Below are 23,236 nucleotides of genomic sequence, written 5' to 3' on the forward strand. Positions count from 1 at the left end.
TCTAAGTTGCATGTGTTTAGGACTGTTGTAGTTGCCCACTGTCCTTCTTCAGTTACAGGATTTGTCATTTCCAAGAAGAGGTATCTACATTTGTTTTCTGGTTCTATAAATCTATATGGTTAAGAGTCTATGTGCAGAAGAGTTATGATTCTTCTTTGGCTCATAAATATTTTTCTTCATTAGCCAATAAGAAAAAGTATATCTTATGGATTTGTAGATAAAAATATATAAACGAAGATTTTTCTTCCTTCCCTAAGTTTGGAAACCATCAATGTATGAAAAATGTTTACTTGTAAAAAGTATCTTTGTTTTATCTTATTTCACCTTGACACTTTGAAACATTACTCTAATGACACACTTTCTGTTCCTTACTTTAAATTAGCTCACATTGTTATAAACCTTTATAATTACCTTTTACATTTCATATTCATGCTGGTTAAAGTTTTATTATTCATAAGCTATGAATATAAATTTTATATTTATAAGTTTAAATTATCTTGTTCTTGATTTCTGATATTGACTATAGTCAAGTAGAAACATGACTGGCTACTTGAATTCTAAGTAGAAAAATTAATACTGTTTTATTAATCTGTGAATTTTCACAGTTTCCTTTTTTTTTTTTTTTTTTTAGATTTTTGCTATAGGGCATGTGCACTCGCTAGAGAGACAGAATGTGACAAATCACACCCCCATGGGGGGTTAGCCATACCTTAATTTCTTCTTCTCTGTTCTCCTCTCAGGATTTTGGGCATACACACATCCACCTGGTGTGAGTTTCAAACGACTAGGTCCGGGACTTGAACAGCAGTTGGCTACTTGGGAATCCGATGCCTTAACTACTGTGCCATCTACTGACTCTCATAGATGTTTTTCTATTCAAATAAAACTAGGTTTTCTGGGATATGGTCAAAAATTTTCTATTTTACTGCCAGTATATAACTGCCACATAGTGGTGTGCCTCTCGCGTCCAGTTAACTTTATGGAATAGAAAGTCTTTTTTTTTTATTATTATTTATTTTTACATTTTTTCCACTAACATTTACTTTACATATCAAAAAATATTTTTGCTCATACTCCATACTTCTTGGCAGTTAATAAATAACTTTTAGAATTTCAAAATACCGAATTTTAAAGATGTTCAAAATATTATAATTTTGTATAATTTTGTTTATGACTATAACAGCAGGAAGAGTATGATTTTAAATATTTTTGAGAAAATATTTACATTGTTTTTTAATTATTTGGGAAAAAACATACTATTAATGGGAAATAGAACAGTTATTTGAATATACAGTACTTACTTTTTTCCATAGTAGGAAGCATGTTTGACCTCCACCTTAATAGAAGTTTCTTTGTTTTCCTAGAATATTGATAGTTCTTAAGAGACAGCTTGTAGGTTATTATCAACTCTGTTCTTGCATTCTTCTCTTTCCAAGTCTTAACAAGCCCACCTAAGAAAGTGCTATCTAGAACTTTAGAGTATGTATTTATGTATACTGAAGGTTCCTGTTGCAGGATTGTTAAAGGGAAACAGCTTTTTCTTCTCGTTACTTTTGGCCATGACATTTGGAACTTAAAAGATAATTCATACTAGTAAGATTTTGTAAGTTTTTAAAAGTCTGCCAAATGTGTAATTAAGAGAAGATAATTTTTATTTTGTAAATAAAGGAGAGGAAATCTTTCACATTTGCTAACCCATTAAATTGTCAGTCTTAGAAGAATAAAACCTCTTCCTAAGATCATAATCTGGAAATTTGAGGAACAACTAATTCAAACACATTGAATCTCTTCTTACTTTTCAGCATTGTTTTACAAATTTAAAAAATAAATTCCAGGATAGATACCTTGATTTTTTTCCTCCATCTTTAGCACAGAATGATGTTACGTTGTTTTTATCAGCTTACCTTTTAGCCTTGTCAAGAAGAGAGCCTGAGCTGCCATGCTTTATAGTAAAAATAAATTTTCATCAGATTCTTCCTTTGCTGTATGTCTTTAGTCATACAGCAGTTGTTTATATCATAACTGTACAAAGGCTGCCTTGCTGTTGGAGATTTTACGTTATAATCTTTCCTTCTGAATTTTACTAGGTGCTTCAAACTGCATTCTTATCTTCACTTAATCTAGTAAAGGCTACCGCCTCATAAAAGTTGTTAGAAGGTAAAATACTGGGCTGACAGGCGGTGTGGTGGTTAAGGCACTGGACTCCCACATGGCTGACCATGATTAAAGTCATGGATCTGGTGGCTTGCTTTTTATTTTTCCCTCTTTCTCTCTCTCTCTCTGGCCAAATTAAAAAGGTAGCAATTATGAATGAAATTAAAATAATTCTGTAATTTTTTTTAAAAGAAGGCAAAATTCCTCCTTAACTATCATTTTTAGAGACAGATAGAAATAAACAACTTTGAAAAAGGACTTTCAGGGCTGGCCCAGTGGCCTATTGGTTAAGGGAGACAGACCTCACATGGTTAATAGTGCAATTTCAATCTCAGACTCAGCTGCTTGAAAAACATACCAGGTACATGTACATACGTGCCTAAGGTCACAACAGGGTGGAGAGACGGAAGAGAAAGGATTGAGTCATGACTATATATACCACCTTGTGAGATACTGTCTCATTCCCCTGTTTTTTTTTTTCCTCTGTCTCCATCTCTCTGGCGAGTGAATAAGCTCTCTGGTAATTTTTTTTTAATAAAAAATAAGCTTTTAAATCCATGTGTAGCATTTGGCTGTGTGTCATGTTTTGTTCTTCCTTTTAACTTTTTATGAGTCAGGATTGACGTTTAGTAAGGAAGACTGTCATAAAGAAGATTGCTGCTGATTTTGTAATTCTTTGTATATTATATCTTAATAATAGGAAGACATCTTTTGTTCTTATTTGCTTAGTTTAATAGTTTAATTTTTTTATTCAATTTTGTTCCTAAGGTTGTAGATGAAAAGAGATAAAAAAGGTAAATTCTCTTGTTTTGTGTACATTCTTGGAAGTATTTGGCAAGCACTTTTAACCATCCATCTTGCCAGTGGTTCAAGTGATATAAAACCAAGTAGTGTTGTCAGTTGCCTTTTGCTTGCACACCTACTTGTTCCTCTTGTTCAATTCCTCTTTTTTTCTTTCTTTTTATGCCAAGAAGTGTTGAAAGAAAAAGAAAGGGCTTCTCCTTAAAGGAATTGTCAGTCATGGGAAAATTTTTTGGCAGTTGACTTATTGTAAAGTGAAGGAGTGGTACTGTCTTTTTGAGATCATTTGCCTGTGCATTTGTCTTATTGAAATAGGTGCAAAATGCATAGAAACGTAGCTTCAAATAACAAACAGATCATTGGTGGTAGGTGGTAATCAGAAATGGTGTAATGGTTACATCATTGGACTCTCATATAGTTGACCATGGTTTGAGTCCCAAACCCAGCAACTTAAAACTCATGTTGGGTGCATATGCACACATGGCCAAAGTCCCAAGAGGAGAATGGAGGAGAAGGGTTTGTAGCATAGCCATCCCCATGGTGGGTGATTTCTCACTTTCTGTCTCTCTGTCTCTGGCAAGTGCACATGCCCTACAGCAAAAAAATCTCTAAAAAAAAAAAAAAAAAAGAAAGAAAGAAAAAAAGTATAAGGTGATCCTTATTCTACCTTAGAAGTTTTTTTTTTTAAGTGTGATAACAATATACAAAAGCTAATATGTAAAATATATGTCAGCTGGTATTAGGATTTAAAATAATAGATTCATTTTAGCATCCAATAAATGAAATGTTAACATAGAAAATTTTTTCACAGATGATTCACCACACTATTATAATTATTTACAGATCTTAAGTGGATTTTTGGGTTTATTTATATGATCTTTTGTTTTATTTTGTTTTTACTAGATTTGATGAATTTTTTTTAAAGAATTATTTAACTTTATTTATTTATTTTTAATTTAACCAGAGAGGGACAGAATGAGAGAAGGAGAGAGAGGAAAAGTGAGAAAGCAAGTCTCCATCTCCAGAACTCTAACTATGGGTTGGCCATGTGAGAGTGCAGCCCCTTAACCACCATGCTACCTGTCAGCCCCTGATTTGATGAATTTCTGATGGAATCACAGTTTAACAAAAGAAATTTTATTAAATGACTTACATACTAAATTTGGTAGTCATCAGACAGCATGGAGTTTTGATAAATGGAGGATTTCTCTTACTATCAACAACAGTGCTTATAGTGCTGAATCTTCTCTTAGCCACTAAGAGCAATTACTTCCAAAAGATTTTCTAACCTGTGTGATCATGCAAAATTTGGAATTAAATTAAATTAAATTTGCCTTAGTAGAAACAGTGTAACAACATGATACTTAAGAGTGGGTGCTCACTGGGGACCAGCAGTTAGCATAATGGCTATGTCGCTGGACTCCCATGTAGTCAACCACAGTTCGAGTCCCAGATCCGGTAGCTTAAACTCATGCCAGGCGCATGTGTGCCCAAGATTCCGAGAGGAGAATAGAGAAAGGATTGCGGCATGGCCATCTACCGTGGGGATGATTTTTTGCTTTCTCTGTCTGCCTTTCTGTCTCTCTCTGACTTTCTGGAGAGTGCATGCGCCCTATAGCAAAAATCTCTCAAAAAAAGAAAAGAGTAGATTCTCCCTACTGGGCTGCCTGGTCTTGAATCCTGGTTCTGTCACCTAAATGTAAGCTGGTAGTTAGTGTTTAGCTGGGAATATTTGAGGACTGACTTGTGTAAGAACCAGCCAATCAAAGATGATATTTATAGATAAAGGTTCTGAAGGGCCTTTTTTATTCCAGAAAGTAACTCTGTTGGATTATGGGTCATTCTGGGCATGGAGGAGACAGTCAGTGGGTTTGGACAGTATTTGGTTAGCAGCCACAGTGAGAGTACTTCAGTACCTTAACAAGTAACATGTCTGTGCTGGTGCATACTGACTGAATATCAGCCCTTATTTTCTGATAGGCGAGGGAAAGAATGAAATTCAGAGGCAGGATTTCTGACTAACCTGTTTCTATAACACTATGTATCATTTACATTCAATTTTCTTTTCCCCATTTGATAAAGTTATGTACCCTGTTATCAACTGATTTTTTGTTCTTAGGCTATTCTTCCCATTTTTTCTATTTCTTGGACAAAACATCTTATCTTAAAAATACTTTACCATCATTTTCATTTAAAGAGTTAATCTAAGACTGGTTTATGTCACACCATAAGTGTTTTACTCAGAAGTAGGCCTTTGTCAGTAGCATCTTTGGAAAATGGAGGATAAAAGTAGTACTGCACATTTGAACTCTCCTAACATTGGTTTATAATGTTCATATGTCATCATTTAGCTTGTCAAGGAATTTATGTCCTTATTTGATTTACTAAATGCATTGGGTTCCTAGGGCTGCCATACAAAGTACTCCCAGCAAGACAGTTTAGAGAGATTTTTTTGCTGTAGGGCACTTGTGCTCACTAGAGAGACAGAAAACAAGAAATCATCCTCCTTGGGGATGACCACGTTGTAATCCCTTCCCCTCTCAGGATTTTGGGCACACATGCCCACTCTCCTGGTGTGAGTTTTAAGCTGCCAGGTCTGGAACTCTAACCACGTTCAACTATGTGGGAGTCCAGCAATGTAACCATTATCCCATCTGCTGGTCCCAATAGATAGGTTTTTTTTGGAGAGGTTTTTTGCTATAGGGCACGTGTGCTCGCCAGACAGACAGAGAGAGACATAGAGACAAAGAGCGAGAAATCACCTCCCAGGAGGGATGGTCACGCTGCAATCCCTTCTTCTCCATTCTCCTCTCGGGATCTTGGGCACGTACGCACACGCGCCCGGCGTGAGTTTTAAGCCACCCAGTCCGGGACGCAAACCGCGGTCGACTACGTGGGAGTCCAGCGACATAGCCATTACGCTAACTGCTGGTTCCCCCCAATAGATAGTTTAAACAAGAGAGATTTGTTGTGTCAGTTCTGGAAATTAGAAGTTGAAAATCAAGGCGTTGGCAGAATTGGTTTCCTCTAAACACTATAAGGAGACTTTGTCCCATTCCTCTCCCCCAGCTTGTGGTGATCTACTGACAGTCTGGCATGTGGCTATAGAGTCTGTACACTTGCTCCAATCTCTGCTTTTATTTTCACATGGCATTGTTTCTGGGTCTCTTCACATAAAATTTCCTCTGTGAGTGGGTTCATGTCTCCCTTTTCTATAAGGACACCATGATGACCTTATTTTAAGTACATCTGCAAACACGCTTGTTCCCGATAAGGTCACTTTCTCAGGTACTTAGCAGTTAGGACAACATATCTTTTTGAGGTGACACAATTGGGATTATGACAACAGTATTTTAAAAAGTGATATGTGAAAATGTTTTCTATATTGTTTTTTATTGTCAATTTATTTTAAATATTTAAAAAGTTTTTTTAATGGAAAAATTTCTAAGTGATGTAATTTACACAGAGACCAGTTATCATTCAAATTTTCTGTGAATGTATTTACTACTTTGTGAAAATATTTGTGATTCGGAAATTTTCATTTATTGATATGATGCATGATGTTTTGAAGTCTGAATATTACAGATAATGCCTCTATTTTCTTGTGGAAACACTTCTGGTAATGTTTCTCTGGTAGAGCCATGGTGCATTCCTTTATTGGACTCATTCTTTAGAAATGATTACTCTCTTATTTCCAGAAAGCTTCCATTTTTACAGGGTAATGGGAATAAGATCTTGCACATAGTATTGTAATTAGGCAGGTTAAATGTCCTATTGTCACCCATTGTTTAGACTTGTGTGTTTACTTTAGAACGACCTCAAAATTGTTTAAGTTACATTCTATTCACAAGTGCGATTTCAGTCTTTAAAAAATTTCAAGAGAGAAAACTCTTTTTTTTTTTAATGAGACTGGAAAAATATTAGGGGGTATATAAATATTCTCTTCAGACACTTTTAGTGTACTATTAATACAAACATTTTTGTGCAGGTTTTGACTGGATCATCTCGTCAGGGTTACTCACCTTCTGGCTATCAGGATTTCAGTAAGTGGGAATCAGTGCTGAAGATAAAAGAAGGACTTCTACGGCAGAAGGAAATTGTAATTGATCGGTGAGTTTCTTTTTAATTATTAAATATGTCAGGCACACAAAACTGTAGATCAATGAAACAGTTACCTTTGCATCAACTACTTAGAGTTTAAGGATAGAGGCTTACAAATATATTGATGCCACCTGTCTACACCTCCTCAGGACCCATCCTTCCTAGAACTCCTATCACAGTGAGGGTTGGTTTGTGTCTGACTTCTGTCATTTTCCTCATTCACTTTATCATGACTCATTTCCAGCTCCTGTCTCCTCTATACCCGCTTGCAGGTTGGCTACAGTGCTAATGAACTGTCAGACCTACATGACAGTGTCTGTTTTATACTGGAGAATCATCAACTTTGAAAGCTACTTTAAAGTAGTGTTTTCCTTTAACTAGCATATATTACATGGGAAGCCACAGAAATTATGAAGACTGTTTAAGATTAAATGACATAGACACATATTATGGAAGCTTTTTTTTAGGACATTTGAAAATGTTTGTATGTTTGAATATCAAAGCTCAGAGAAGGAAATTCACTTACATTTAATAGACTTGCACAGTCTCTTGATTATGCTGAGCTATAAACTTTAATGTTACTTACTCATATTTATCTTTGATAGATATTGGTTCTACATCATTTACGTATGCTTTAGGATAATGCGTTGTGTATCATGGTAATTGGGAAGTAGTTCAAGGACACTTTTTTCCTTAGTGGAAGTTATCGCATATTTTTATGTGCTTTTATGCGATAAGGTAATAGACATTTTAGCCATAAAATTAAATTCTAATTCAACCTTTAAACAAATTCAGTAGTTGAAATTTCAAAAGGTTTTGCTTAGAAATTTAACAGTATTAAATGAGATCTGTGATAGCATAAACCAGACCATAGACATCTGGACTTTCTGTTTCACTGCTATGTTCTCTATGTCTTGATTAGAGCCTGGCACATAGTATAAGCTTAAAACTTGATACTTTCACACTTAATAAATCAGTGAAAATTATAGAACATGGTTTTAATTGATTTTAGGAAAACGCTATTTAAAAATATTAGCTGCTCATACTATAAGTGAATCTTATATATGGATAATTATGGGCCCAGCTAGATGTATATTTTTAATACTTTTAACTTGATTCACTGTACATACTTGAAATTAATATATTGTTTAAATAAGTCAAAGTTTAGACTTCTAGTCATACTCTAGATTTGCTTCCCCTCAAACGATCAATATCAATTGACTTTTATTATTTTTTGAATACCATTCTATTGAGTTTAAATCAGTAGGAAATGCAGGTACTTATTGACATAATCTATTAAAAATGTATTTCTCAATTATGTATATTGCAGAAGATTGACTATGGTATAACCCAAAATAGTTACAGTTGTTCAGTTGGCCAATTCTTTAATTAGACTCATTGATGCATCTACTACACATCAGGTGGGTGCTAGCATGGCCTGAGGTTGGGCTGCTCAATTTTACTCCATGTGGTCTTCCACCCTCCAGCAGGCTAGCCTGGGGTTGTTCGTGTGGTGGCTAGTGGGGTTCTAAGAGAAAATTAAGCATGTGAAGTCTTTTGAGGCTTAGGCTCAGAACTGGCCCATCATCACTTGCACTTATTCTGTTGGTCACAAGGTCAGTAGACTTTGCTTTGGACAGCAGGAACAACAAGGTCACATTGTAAAGACATATTCATTATTTAGAAGGGTAATAATTGTGGGCATTTTGGTAAACAGTTTACCACATCTAGTACTTTAACTAATTTGGGTTTCTCTTGAGTTTATTATAATTACTTTTGAGAGAGAGATTTTTCCTATAGGGCATGTGCACTCACCAGAGAGACAGAGAGAGAGAGACGGAAAGTGAGAAATCAGCCCCCACTCTGGGAGTATGGCCACACTTCAGGACTTCTCCTCCATTCTCTTCTCCAGATTTTGGGCATGCATACACACATACATACATACAGCATGAGTTTCAAGCTGCCATGTTTGGGATTGGAACTGTAGTCAACTATGTGGGAGTCCAGTGACATAACCATTATGCCATCTGGTGGTCACAAGTTTATTATAAAATTTTTTGATGACCAATACATTTGATATTGTACAAAGCAGTGGAAGAGAAATCAGCAGTTTTTGTTTCTAAAACAATATAACTAGTATTTAAAATTAAAAAAAAGTTTTTATATAACAATCTCTCTAACTTATATAGCATCTAAAATTAGAACCAGATATGTACCATTTCTTCTATGGAAGAAGTAGATCAGACTCATTGCCTTTAAAATGTTGATGAGACATGCAGAGACTATTGCAAAGATAGAATTGATGGTATTTGCTCTTGAATAGAACCAAGAGTGAAGATGCTGAGCATTTTACTCTGGGATATGATGTGTTAATGATACCTTTCAAGTCACTTAACTAAAATTATAGGCTATATATTATTTATCTATTTATTTTTTTGGAGAGGTTTTTCTTATTGGGCACGTGCGCTCGCCAGAAAGACAGAGAGAGACAGAGAGATAGAAAGTGAGAAATCACCCCCTGGGGGGATGGCCACATCGCAATCCCTTCTCCTCCATTCTCCTCTCAGGATCTTGGGCATGCATGCACAAGTGCCTGGTGTGAGTTTATGCCACTGGGTCCAGGACTCGAACCACGGTCGACTATGTAAGAGTCCAGTGACATAGCCATTATGCTAACTGCTGGTCCCTATTATTTTTGAAAATATAGAGTGACCCATAATTTCATGAGAAAATATATTTCTTTTCACATTACAGATAACATTTGTAATAGAAGACTTGATAGGTCACGCAGAGTACATATTTGGGAAAAAAAAGCTGTATTGAAACTGTTCTTAGATGCACTCCAACACATCAGAAAAGGCATGTAGATTAGTTTTGAGAAAAAAAGTCAGAAAAAACAGGAAGCCTGGATTCTCAGTCTTTGTATTTGCTCCCATAACCACTTGGTTGATCCTGAGTAACATCTTTTGCTTTTTACACTTTGATCTACTTATCTGAGTGGGTAAAGAGTTTCACCACTTAAACAAAAATGAACATTTTTAAAAAGATCACTGTTTTAAGCTACCTGCATTCTCCACTGACATATTATAGCATGAGGATTACATGAATAAATGTATGTAAAAGAGCCTACTATACTGCCTAATGCATGTAGCCATTGGCAAATGGTAGTCACATGCATGTTTTATATAGGTAATGGTTATGCTTATGTGCAATAGACTCAGCTTCCTCACAGAAGATACCCTTTCTTGGTACATTTCCTTATTCATAGTAAGTACTCACCAAATATTCATTCAGAAGAAGTAGCTTTCTGAACGATTGTAGTTTTTAATTTTGGGGTTTTGGGCCATAGGATGTGTGCATTCGCCAGAGACAGAGAGAGAGAAAATGAGAAATCACCCCCCCTCCCCAAGGGTAGTAGTCACGCTGCATTCCCTTCTTCTCCATTCTTCTCTTGGGATTTTGGGCACACTCACACATGTAACTAGTGTGTTTTTCAAGCTGTGAGGCCTGAGGCTCAAACCAGGGTCAGCCACTTGAGAGTCTAGCACCTTAACCAGCACACCACCTGCCGACCTCTGAATGAATTTTTAGTAGAAAAGAGATTAAGGTTGTTGTTTAACTTTGCTATTTGTCATGCCGGTAGTTCTTATAATGGTTTGAACCTCTGATAACTGACTTCGTACCTTTAGTAGACAACATTGGTGTTATAGAAGTGAACTCTCATTTTGTTATTACCTGCAACTCACATTATGTAAGTATTGAGAATTCATATGTGGCTAGTTTACAGGTAAGACTACAGAGATTTTATAGTTGCTTTATTAGTAAAGCTTGTGTTATGTTGAAGCTTATAAGCTTCTCATTTAACTGTATATGGTAGGCAAGATAGGCTTTTTAAATCAGTAATGAATTCTTTGGTATAATGTGAATACTTATTTATTTGAATTCATAATATCTTCTTCTTTTTTTAATTTGCTAGAAAGCATGTATGATTGCCAAAAAGAAACAAGAGAGAGGAAGTGAGAAAGCACCCCCAAGGGGGATGGCCATGCTACAATCCTTCATTTCTCCCTTTAGGATTTGGGCATTGCTCACACATGTACAGGGCATTTTTCAAGCCACTGGTTCTGGACCGGAACTGCACGGTCGGCCATGTGGCATCCAGCCACCTTAACCACCACACCACTAGCTGATCCCATAATGTCCTTCTAATTCATCTCCTTTACAAGATAGTATTTACAATCAAAGTTGCTTTTCTTTCTTTCTTTTTTTTTTTTTTTTGAAGATTTTTGCCACAGGGCACATTTATTCACCAGAGATAAATAGAAAGAGAGAAATCACCCCCTAGGGGAGATAGCCACACCATACATTCTCCTCCTGGAATTCTGGGCATGCATGCACACACACCCAGTGTGATTTTCAAGTTGCCAGGTCTGGGACTCAAACTACAGTCAGCTGTGTGGGAGTCCAACACTTAAGCCACTATGCCACTGCTGGTCACATGATCACATTTTCTAAAGGAAGGCTGACCTCTTTCATCATAGTTATTAGGAGTATTCCAAACTCCACAGATTTGATTAATTATAATATATGAAATTTTATTCATGGCAATTTGTAGCACATTTCATTTACTTGAGATGGACCCTGTTGTAGTCTGTGCTGTTGCTAATAACAGAAAATACCTGAATGAGTAATTTAATAGAAGCTTGCCCAACTCAAGGTCCAGGGGCCACATACAGTAAGGGCTTTCTTGTTGGTAGGATCCTGAGGCCGTCCTGACTAGAAAAGGAAGTTTTCTTTATAGACTCTAAATCATTTGAAAATTGTTATATAACTAATCTCTCCTAATTTACCTACTTCCCATTTAGTGTTTTCTCTTTGAATTTTCTTAAAAGATACCAAGATAATGACTACTCTAGTTGAACAAGCTCTTTAGTGTAATTTGCAACATACAACCTAGCTTGTTCCAAAAGTTATGTTGTAAGTAATTTTGGAAAATAACAATCTATTAATTTATTTTTTACCCACCCCACCTTATTAATTCTTAAAAGCTCTTACTCCCTATAAACTTTACTATGAGACTTATTAAATTTTTAAAGATGAGAGATACTGTGTATAAAATTCTTAGTATCAGGCCTGTCACATGTAGTTTAAAAGGTTTAACTCTAAGAAGTTAAATGACTTGATTAAAGTAAATTATGAACTGCTGCAGAAAGGGTTGAACTTCAGTATGTCTGGTTCCAACATGAGGTGATATTATTTAATGAAATGTCAAAGCTATTCAGAGATGTGAATTGAGTGAGTTCTCTAGTGTTGTAAGTATGTAGACAGTGCAACCTGAGATGGTATACAGAAGTTACAGGCATACAACAGAGGTGAGGCTGCATGATCTTTATAAAAATACCTTTCATCCCTGCCAGTGAAATTCTCAAATACCTCTATTGATTTAACATGATGAGCATAATTTGGATGCATGAACATAATGATTTTAAGGTAATGGTATTCCAGACTGAGTATGAAATATTTATTATGTTATGTAATAAGAAGAAAAAAGACAAAGCATGACTTTGTTAGATTCTAAAAAAAACGTTTTCTACAAAAGACTAAATTCTATATAAAATGGCAGAATTACTCTACATAAACAGTTACTATAACTACACATGTCTTGTGGTACTGTGATTTTTTAAAAAATTCCTTATTACGACTTATGAAATTGATAATACTTTTAAACTCTTAAGTAAAATAATTAGAATACTGTAATTTCTGTTTTTAGCTATCTCTTAAGATATTCTTTATTATGTGATGTCGATTTATGTTTTGCAGACAGAAGCAGCAAATTACCCACCTACATGAGAGGATAAGGGACAATGAATTACGGGCTCAACATGCCATGTTAGGACATTATGTTAATTGTGAGGATTCTTATGTGGCTAGTTTACAGGTAAGACTGCAGAGATTTTATAGTTGCTTTATTAATAAAGCTTGTATTACTAATATACTTAGCTTTTTTTTAGAATTATTTTTATTTAAGTAATTAATTAATTAATTAGACCAGAGAGGGACACAAAGAGAGAGAGAGAGAGAGAGAAAGCAAGTCTCTAGGCCTGGGACTCGAACTACGGTCGAACATGTGGGAGTCCAGTGCTCTTAGGCACCACACCTCCTGCTGGCCCCACTAATGCACTTAGCTTTTAGGATTAGGGCATTGTGATGAATTTTTGAATTGATAATCATTCATATGGTTTATATTTCCATATGTGGTAAAAAGTGCCCAACTACTGTCTTCCATCCATCCATCCAGGTCATATTCCCTTCCCCAGCCTTAATCATAGGAACTACTATGATCAGTTCCTAAGGAGATCTAAAGAGAATACAGACTCATGAAAACACACTCACGCAGGATCTGCGAAGCTTTATAATCACATTTATATGACTGGCAGGGCTACTTTCCCCAAACATCACTCTTTTTACTTTTTTAAGAATTACTCGTTCAATTTAATTTTTTAAATTCATTTATTTTAAAATTTTACTAGAGAGAAAGGGAAGGAGAGAGAGAAGCAAGCCTCTAGGTCTGAGACTTGCATTGCTGTTGGCCATGTGGGAGTCCAACATCCTAACCACCATGCCATTTACCAGCCCCCATCATTTTTATTTTAAGAGTTTTTTGTAAAACGTGTTTGTATGTTTTTCTATATACACTTTATAATTGATTCGCTTATTTCCAGAAGGAAAAAAAGAAGTACTGCTGACATTTTTATTGGGATCAAAACTGAGGCTTGCTGGCTTTGTAATGGTATAGACTTAGGTTTGTGGAAAAGTTTTTGTCCTCTTAAGGTCTTTATTTCTAAATAATAATTAAAAAAAATCATTTGAAGAGGAAATTTTCCCTTAATTATATATTCAAATATATTGTTTATAAATATTAAAGGCATTGGTATATTAACATTAGGAAATATTAAAGACCAAATAACTATCGAATTTACCTGATGCAGAAGCATTTAACATAGAGATTCACACTTGCTTTGCATACTTCAGTCACTTAATACATCAGAATAGCTTTTTTTGTTTTTAATAGAGATTTTTGCTGTAGGACTCGTGCACTCACTGAAAAGACAGAAAGACAGAAAGCAAGAAATCATCCCCTGGGCGATGATCATGCTTGCAGTCTGTTCTCCCCCATTCTCCTTTCGGGATTTTGGGCTTGCACGGACGTGCATCTGGCATGAGTTTAGGCTGCTGGGTCGAGGACTTGAACTGTGGTCAACTACGTGGGAGTTCAGTGACATAAGCATTACGCCATCTGCTGGTCCCTAGAATAACTCTTTATCATGGGCCTTAGCTTTAACTCCTGTCATATGAGATCAAGATGTTATGGTACAGTACTGAAATGAACATCACAGTTATTTTTCAGTGGTATTTCTATGCTGGGTAAGTAGTGTAATTTCTTTTGTTAACAGTATTTTAAGTAGAACCATTCAATCTTCTTGTTATTTTGCCTTTCTGAATATTTTAGTTGAATTGCAAAATTATTGTCATATTACCAAAAGTATGTAAAAATAGGTATCCAGAGTGAAAAAAAAAGTTTTGATACTGTATCAGTCCAGTAGAGGGCTCTCCAACTCAGTCTGCAGGACAGATAAAATTATCTGGGAGGATTTGGACTAGGGGTTGCTAAAATTATCAGAAGGATTTTGAATTATGTGGAAAATTGAAGTACTGTTGAGAAATTTTATCTTAAAACATAAGAGCTATTCATAGACTGGAATACAAGAAAGATCCTAAATCCTAAATGGCCATGACAAATATTATAAAGATAGACTGTTGGTAGATAGCTGATAAAATGGCAGGGATTTGAAGGAACAGCAAACGTGATATTGAAAATATTTCTTACAAAGGAATTTTTACCTTGAGTCTATGAACAACTTTATGTTGTAGTAAATTAGGCAAAGAAAATTATGCTTTTAATATTCTGTTTATTCTAGAATAAATAAAATCAATTTTCAAAATAAAACTTTTTTTATGAATTTGTAGATGAAAAACATTCTTGAAAAGTAACTTCCATCTGCTTATTAAAAATTTGGACATGGGGACCAGCAGTTGACATAATGGCTATGTCTCTGGACTCCCATGTAGTCGACCGTGGTTCAAGTCCTGGACCCGATGGCTTAAACTCAGACCAGGCGCATGTGCGTGCTTGCCCAAGATCCTGAGAGGAGTACGGAGGAGAAGGAATTAGAGCATCGCCATCTGTGCCCTGGGGAGGGGTGATTTCTCACTTTCTGTCTCTCTGTCTCTCTTTGTCTTTCTGGCGAGCATATGTACTCTATAGCAAAAATCTCTAAAAAAAAAAAAGAAATTTCCATCTGTGGATAATAGGCCTTCATGAAAAAAAAAGTGAAGGGCCCCTTTTCCTATTGATTGATTGATTGAGTGATTGATTGGGAGGTTTTTGCTATAGGGCACGTGTGCTCGCCAGAAAGTCAGAGAGAAACAGAGAGACAGAAAGTGAGAAATCACTCCTCAGGGGGGATGGCCATGTTGCAATCCCTTCTCCATTCTCCTCTTGGGATCTTGGGCATGCACGCACACACGCCTGGCATGAGTTTAAGGCACCGGGTCCAGGACTTGAACTGCGGTCGACTACATGGGAGTTCAGCGACATAGTCATTATGCTAACTGCTGGTCCGTCTTTTTATTAATTGAAGAAGAAAGAAGCCTTTTCTTCCCTTAGAGGCATGTACCTTGAAAAGACCAACTGAATAATATTTAACTTCATTAATGCATTTTCTTGTGTTTTTTTTTCTATTTTTATCTTTTTTTTCTTTCCATTTACATAATTTTTAAAATTCATATTTTTCCTTCAGTGATTTTTGATTTTTTCTAATTCTTTTGATTATAATGAACACGTTGTAATTGAGTTCTACCTTTACAAATAAGCCCATTTGGTAAAACATTCAAGTATCTAATATGTTAAATGCTAGGCCACAAAAGTGAGGAACAACTTCTATCTTCTTGGATCTCGAAGTCCATAGACAAAACTATATTTAAAAAAAGCTTATGCATTTCCTTAATTTTTTTCTTATCTATGGTTAAGGTGCTGTTTAGTCTTTAGTAGTATAAATCGGAGCAAATGTGCAGTCTAATGGGGAACACAAACAACAGACAATTGCAGTATGTTGGAGTTGCCCAAAGGTGTTATATAGGAAATGCTGTAGGAATTCCTATTCAGAAATATGAACTCGTCTTCATAGTGAGGTCAGGCTTCCTGCAGGAAGTGATCTCTAATCTAAGAACCTGATGAACTAAATATAGTCAGATGAAAAGGGTGAAGGAATAGCATTTGAGGCTATATAGTGTATAGCATGTGAAGAGACCCAAAGGAATGATGGGATTTAGTACATTTGGAAAGCTGTGAATTATTCTGTGTAGATGAAATATAAAATTGAGAGAAGTGTAAAGGTGAAAGGTGTAGTTGAAATGGTAAGCACAGGCCAAGTGATATCAAAGACCTGAGAAGTAAAGGACCCTTCTATCCCAGATTTGCTTAGAATAGTGCCTGTTGTAGGAATATAATTGTTATTAGCACCGTTTTTCATGCTTCAAAATTTCCTAGTTTCGCTACTCAGTGACCTAATGGAGACTGGATTTAAGATAAGATGGTATAGAGGCAGGTATACTGGGAAGCTCTCTCAATAGTTCAAAAGTTAAATACCTGAATTTCAAAATGGTAGTGTTCACAGCGAGAAGAGTGTTTATTAGACATCTGTGCAACCAAGCATGGGAAAATGGTCCATTAGTTATTTATTTAATGTGGTGAGTGAGAGAGGATGAGTCCCTAGTTTTAGATGGGGGCAATTGATTGGTTAATGACCACGCATGATTATCTTTTGGGAAAGTATCATTTCTTCAAGGCCTACTTCAGGGTCACGTCTGTAACACTTTCTGAAAACTCCTACACAAAGAACTTAGCGCTTAGTTTTAGTTGTCTTTTCATTAAATTGATGGGTCCTTGTTTTGTTAGCTATAGAATACCCAGCACCAGATATAGTGCCTAAAATATGCACTTAATAAATACCTATTGAATAAATGGAGAAATAAATTCCTTTCTTTGCTTTCACAGTACTTTGTTGGTATCTCTGATAGCACTCATCACATTTTCATGTGTGTAAAGAATGTTTCTATTTCCTGCCTTCCCCTTCTAGGTTTTAGTCTTTCTGGGGGATATTCTCCTTTGAAAATTTGCCTTTAAATCCATACTCATAGAAGTAGTAATGTTCTATTATTATTATTCCAATATTCTAGTCTAATTCATTCTATTCATTCAGCAATTTTTGAGAACTTATTTTCTGCCAGACACCGTATGATGCAAAAAAAAAAAAAAATTCCCATTTTCATGCACCTTACTTTATAGTTAGGGAAGCAGGCTATTAATACTTATGAATTTAATAATAGCTGGAAATGACCACTTATGAAAAAATTTTTCTTTAGTTATTTATTTTCCTATAACATTCGTACCTCTATCTAATGAATGTATAAAATGCAGTGTTTTCATTTCTGTTGCTAAAGTTTGTGTGTACTCTGAATAACTCAGTTCCAGTTTCTTTCTATTTGCTCAAAAACAAGGAAACTTAAAGTCTTACCTGCCTTTTTTTCTTTCCTAATAGCAACAATATGAGAACACTTCTCTCCAGACTCCATTCTCAGAGCAGTCAGTGTCTCATTCCCAACAAGAGGAACTGGAACAAAAGCTTGCATCTACTGAGAAAGAGGTTTTACAGCTCAATGAGTGTCTCAGACAAAAATTAAGTCAATTTAGTGAGGAGAAGAAGAAACTAGAGGAAAAGGTAGGTATTTTTATTAAGTTGCTTTGGGTCAACAATGTTCCTTCAACGGGAGACAGAGACAGTCAGCCCCAGAATAAAGACTAGGAAAGCAAAATTAGAAAGAGACAAAGATGTCAGAGAAGGCGTATGATGGAGCACATTTCTAAGAGAAAGAGGGAAAGCTTGATGACAGATGGCAAGATGGAAATGTTATTCTTGGACAAGAAGAGGGACAACTTTTTGATGAGTGAGGCAATTAAAGTAGGAAATGTATATGCCAGGGAAACTTGAGGAGAAAAGAGTAAATGTAGAGAATGCCCTTTGCATCAGAATACGTGGAGATGACTTGTTTTCTGGAAGGAAATAAAGAGGCTAAAAATAGACTCACTGATAGCATATCAACTAAATAGCAAGGGGACCCATTTGAGACTGGATTGCAGTGTTTCCTTCTGTATTTACTTACCATAATGACTGATTGCATGGTAGAAAATCATTTAATTTAACAATAAAAATAGAATTTAACTTTTCATTAATTCTTTCTTATATGAGCATGTTAACCATATTAAAGGCATTTCCTCATTTAGTTCTATTCATCACAGAAGTCCTCTGAGACATATACCATTTGAAAAATCAGTAACTGAATCTCTGAGAGAAGTTGAGTCACTGGTCCAAATACTTGTCCAAAAACTAGAAGTTTTTGAAAAGCTAGAAGTGAAATTCAAGATAATTTAACTCTATAGTTGATACTTTGGTTCTCACATAATAATGATTTATAAAAAAATCTAGAAGAAAACATTTCCTCACCACCCCATTTTGTTGTAATAATTTAATTTGAAATATAGAAAAATACTCTAAACATGGCTTTCCTATTACCTTCTAGGACTGATCTCAGCATTGTGTTATACCTCTTTGAAAGGAAAAACTCAACCTTTTTCTTTCTCTTGACTGTCTCTCTTTCAATTCATAAATATTTTTTTTAAAAAAAGAAGAAATTGAAGTCATTCCTCAAGAGATGAAATTGAAGTCATTCCTCGAGAGATGAATACTTGCTTCATTGATTTTAAAATTTTACCCTATAGACAACTTTGTTTCTGTACTTTCCTGGGTGCCTATAACTTTTCAGTACCAAATTAGAGTGTAACTGTTTTAAGGCTACTTTAGTCATCATTTAAACTCAGCACGTACTTTCAAAATATACATAACACTATTGAAATGACAGATACGAGAAGTCTTGTCAGATTTTCAGATATGCAGGCAATAAAAACTACATTACTGTTGCCACCTATATATTGCATCAGTTGTAAAAGTAGGTGAATACTGCAGAAAATCTCAAGTTCAGTGATACAAAATTTGCTTAAAAATGTGACTCTTAGAATGAAATAAGGCAAATCTTAATTGAGTTGGTGATGGTCTTCACTATACCCTGAAAATGTTGCCTAATAATTTATGACTAAGTTTGGAATATTTGATATTTTTTAATGTCTCAAAATTACTGAAAATTCATATTTTTTTTTAGCTTAAAACCAGAGATAGATACATCAGTAGCCTAAAAAAGAAATGCCAGAAGGAATCTGAACAGAACAAGGAAAAGCAGAGAAGAATTGAGACATTGGAAAAGTATCTGGCTGATCTTCCCACACTAGATGATGTACAGTGTCAGAGCCTACAGGTAACAGGAAGCAAATCCTATCTTGTAACTGACATGAAAACATGTTATATTTAAGAATTTTTATTTTAGAAATGTGTGGCTAGTTATCAGTTAAATCTCTGTGGTTAATTGTTGGTTGTAGGGCTTAACTTTAATCAGAAACTTTAAGCAGAAATAGATCTTGTTGTCAATAAATATATGGTTACCTTCCTAATTAACCTGTGGTAATTCTCCTATTTAGTGTTCTACTCTAAAAAAAGTGGTTTTTAAACCATTCAGAAACCCCTGCCCCATAAACACACATGCATGGACCTCTTTCTTTTCCTAATATTCTTGGGATTCACCAAGGTTCAACAAGACCTTTTGTTGGCTGTTTTTCCTTTCCATAAATTCTTGGTCATCCTTGATCTATGATTTCCATTCATTCCTCTGATTTGTCTTCTACTTTCCTTTGTTAACAATTCCTTGTCCATAATCTTTCTGCCAACTTGGGTAAGTCTACCTTTGAAACATATTTATAAATTCATTAAATCTACTCCTCAGTCTTTTCCCAAAGTTTTTTCTAATCCAGGGATTTTTAACCTCAGCACTGTTGATATTTGGGGTCAGATAAGTTTCTTTTAAAGGAGCCTGCCCTGTATATTGGGAGATGAACACTTTTATATCAGCATTTCTCACCTTTATCGACTAGATGCCAATAATATTGCTCCTTCCCCTCTCACCCAAACCAAAATATGTTGATAGACATGTCCAGATGTCCCCTGGTCGAACTGAGGGATATCACTCCTAGTTCAGAATCATCAGCTTAATCCTTGGGATGTCCTTGTTCTGCATACTCTTAAGACCTACATAGCATTCTGTGTTTATTTTATGTTAATCTATGTTATAAAACCAAGGAAGGAATTTAAGGACTATAAGAGGTTACATGAGCAGGAACAGAGAGCAATATGGATTTCAAAACATGAGATAATACAACCATATACCTTTTAGAATAGATACTATTAAGAGTTCTGAAGAGATGTTTGTACAGCCCTGTTTGTAACAGCATTGTTCACAATAGCCAAAAGGTGGAAACAGTCTAAGTCCCCATGGACAGATGAATGGATGAAAAAAGGTGGTATATGGTATATATATTCAGCCATTAAAAGAAAGGAAATTCTGAAACGTGCTACAACATAGCTTAACTTGGAGAACATTTTGCCAAATGAAATAAGCCAGTCACAAACAGACAGATACTGTATGATTCCTCTCATATGAGATACAAGAATAGTCAAATTGTAGAGATAGAAAAGAAGCATTTGAGTTGCCAGGAAGTGGAAGGAGTAGATAGGAAGTTCTTCAAAGGGTATAGAGTTTGAATAATGTAAGATGATTTCTGGAGATTGATTGTTTAACAGTGTATGTGTACTTAACACCACTAAACTATACAGTTAAAAATGGTTAAGATGGTAGATTTTATGTTACATATATTTAACTATAATTAAAAATAAGAATAAATAATAAAATAATTCTTTTAAAAAGTAATTTGTATTAACATTGTGTAAAAAACATCATGTTGTGGGACCAGCAGTTGGTGTAATGACTATGTTACTGGACCCCCATGTAGTCTGCTATGGTTCGAGTCCCGGACCTGGAGGCTCAAATTCACTTTGGTCACGTGTGTGTGCGTGCCCAAGATCCTGAGAGGAAAATGGAGGAGAAAGGATTGTGGCATGGCCATCTCTTCAGGGAGTGATTTCTCACTTTCTTTCTGTCTGTGTCTTTCTGGAGAGCGCATGCACCCTATAGCAAAACCTCTCCAAAAATTTTTTAATTTAACTTTATGTATTGATTTAAATTTGACAAGAGAGAACAAGAGAGAGAAAAAGGGAAAGTAAGAAAGCAAGCCTCCAGTTCTGGGACTCAAACCATGGTCAGCTATGTGGAAGTTCAGTACCCTTTACCACTATGCCACTGGCCGGCCCCAGAACGTAATAACAATTTTAATGGAAACATTTAATATTCCATATGTTATGAATTATAAAATATTTCCTCTTAGCTGCAGGTTCTAGAAGAAAAAAATAAAAATTTTCAAGAGACTTTGACAGATACAGAAAAAAAGCTTGAAGAGATTAAAAAGCAGTGTCAAGATAAAGAGGCACAGTTAATATGCCAGAAAAAGAAAGAAAAAGAGTTAGTAACTACTGTTCAGAGGTAAGAAAATGTTCAGAATCCTTTTACATTATTTTTAAGTTATTTATAAATTTCATGAAGCATTTTATTTGAAATACATTAATTTATAGTTACTATGTTATTATTCTCATTTTAAAGATGTACTATTATGAACCAGATGGATACTTTCATTGAAACGGGTTGTCTGAGTTTTAATTTAATATTCAAAGCAACTTACCAATGTCTTGTCAAACGTTTTAAATAAAAATGGTAAAAAACAAAACAAAACAAAATAAACCCCCATAATTTAAGAGTGAAAAAATCAGTGCAAACCCTTTATGTGATAGATTTATCAAAAAATAAATAAAGGGGCAGCAAAATACCCAGGCTGCACTCTTGTCAAAGTGAAATAATGGCTCCCAGTTCTTTTTTGTTTTTTAAAAAAATAGATTTTTATTATGGGAGTGTACGCTCACTAGAGAGACAGGGACAGAGAGACAGAAAGCGAGAAATCACCCCCTGAGGGATGGCCATGCCACAGTCCTTTCTCTTTCATTCCCCTCTCAGGTTCTTGGGCACTCAAGCACATGTGCCTGGCATGAGTTTTAAGCTGCCAGGTCTGGGACTCAAACTGTGGTTGACTGCGTGAGAGTCCAGCAACATAATCATTATGCCATCTTCTCATCCTGTTCACCATTCACCTTATTGCAAATACCAGAGAGAGCACTTTTGCATGTACCTTACAGGTTTACTCACAAATCTTGTCTCAAGAGACTGTCTTTTTATGAAGTTAGTATTACAGTGAATGTTGTTGATTGGTATGTGTAATTTATGTATTTATGCTTATAAGTTAATATGCAATTCTGGAAAAGCCTGAGAACTATGTTAAATGCATAGATGGGTATCCTCTGTTTTGTAAAGCTTAAGCCTTAATATTATCAACTATAAATAGATAAAAATTCTGGGGGAAAAAAGTGACAAGAAACTAAATGTAAAAATATTCTCTTCATGTTCATATCAGTTACATAACTTAGTGCATTCTCCATGCTTAAATCAAAATCCAACTGATTCCATGTTAATATTCTTTCTTAAACTTTCTTAAATATACCTGGTCTAGTTCTTTTTTCTTGGATTTCAACGCAGAAAGTCTCTTGATTTCTTTTTTTTTAAATTAATTAATTTTTGTATATACATTCAATCACATTGTTTAGCTTACAATGTGAGCATTTCAATATGTGAACATCTCTCCCCAGTCCCATTGATCAAAATATCTTCAACCAATAACACCACATCTCCCCATCCTGTCAATGCTCTACCTCTGTATCCCTTCTATGACTGAAACTGATTGACTAATGGTTGAACAAGCAGAAAGTCTCTTGATTTCTAAAACAATTCAGTCTTCAGTGCTCCTTATCTCAGCTCCAAAAAACATTGTATAGTTTTGATTCTAGCTTTATTTTTCTCCTTTTTTTCTGCTTTCTTACTCTGTTATCTCCCTTTTTATAACTACCTATCTTATACTCTAATGTCTATGCTCAGAATAGTTTCTTCATTTCTGCCA

General features: G+C 35.2%; 1 protein-coding gene across 1 annotated transcript in view; it reads left to right on the plus strand.

Annotated features, from left to right (window-relative positions):
• The window catches only part of CEP85L (centrosomal protein 85L), a 113,301-nt gene that overhangs the window by 58,664 nt on the left and 31,401 nt on the right, over positions 1–23,236 (plus strand). Inside the window, exons 4-8 of the mRNA XM_006157883.3 lie at positions 6,944–7,065; positions 12,877–12,994; positions 17,718–17,897; positions 19,393–19,545; positions 21,563–21,717. Of these exons, the coding sequence (XP_006157945.1) occupies positions 6,944–7,065; positions 12,877–12,994; positions 17,718–17,897; positions 19,393–19,545; positions 21,563–21,717 (728 nt within the window). The remainder of the gene's footprint in view (positions 1–6,943; positions 7,066–12,876; positions 12,995–17,717; positions 17,898–19,392; positions 19,546–21,562; positions 21,718–23,236) is intronic.

The sequence above is a fragment of the Tupaia chinensis genome, unplaced genomic scaffold, assembly GCF_000334495.1.
Source record: "Tupaia chinensis unplaced genomic scaffold, TupChi_1.0 Scaffold000563_1, whole genome shotgun sequence".
NCBI lineage: Eukaryota > Metazoa > Chordata > Mammalia > Scandentia > Tupaiidae > Tupaia > Tupaia belangeri.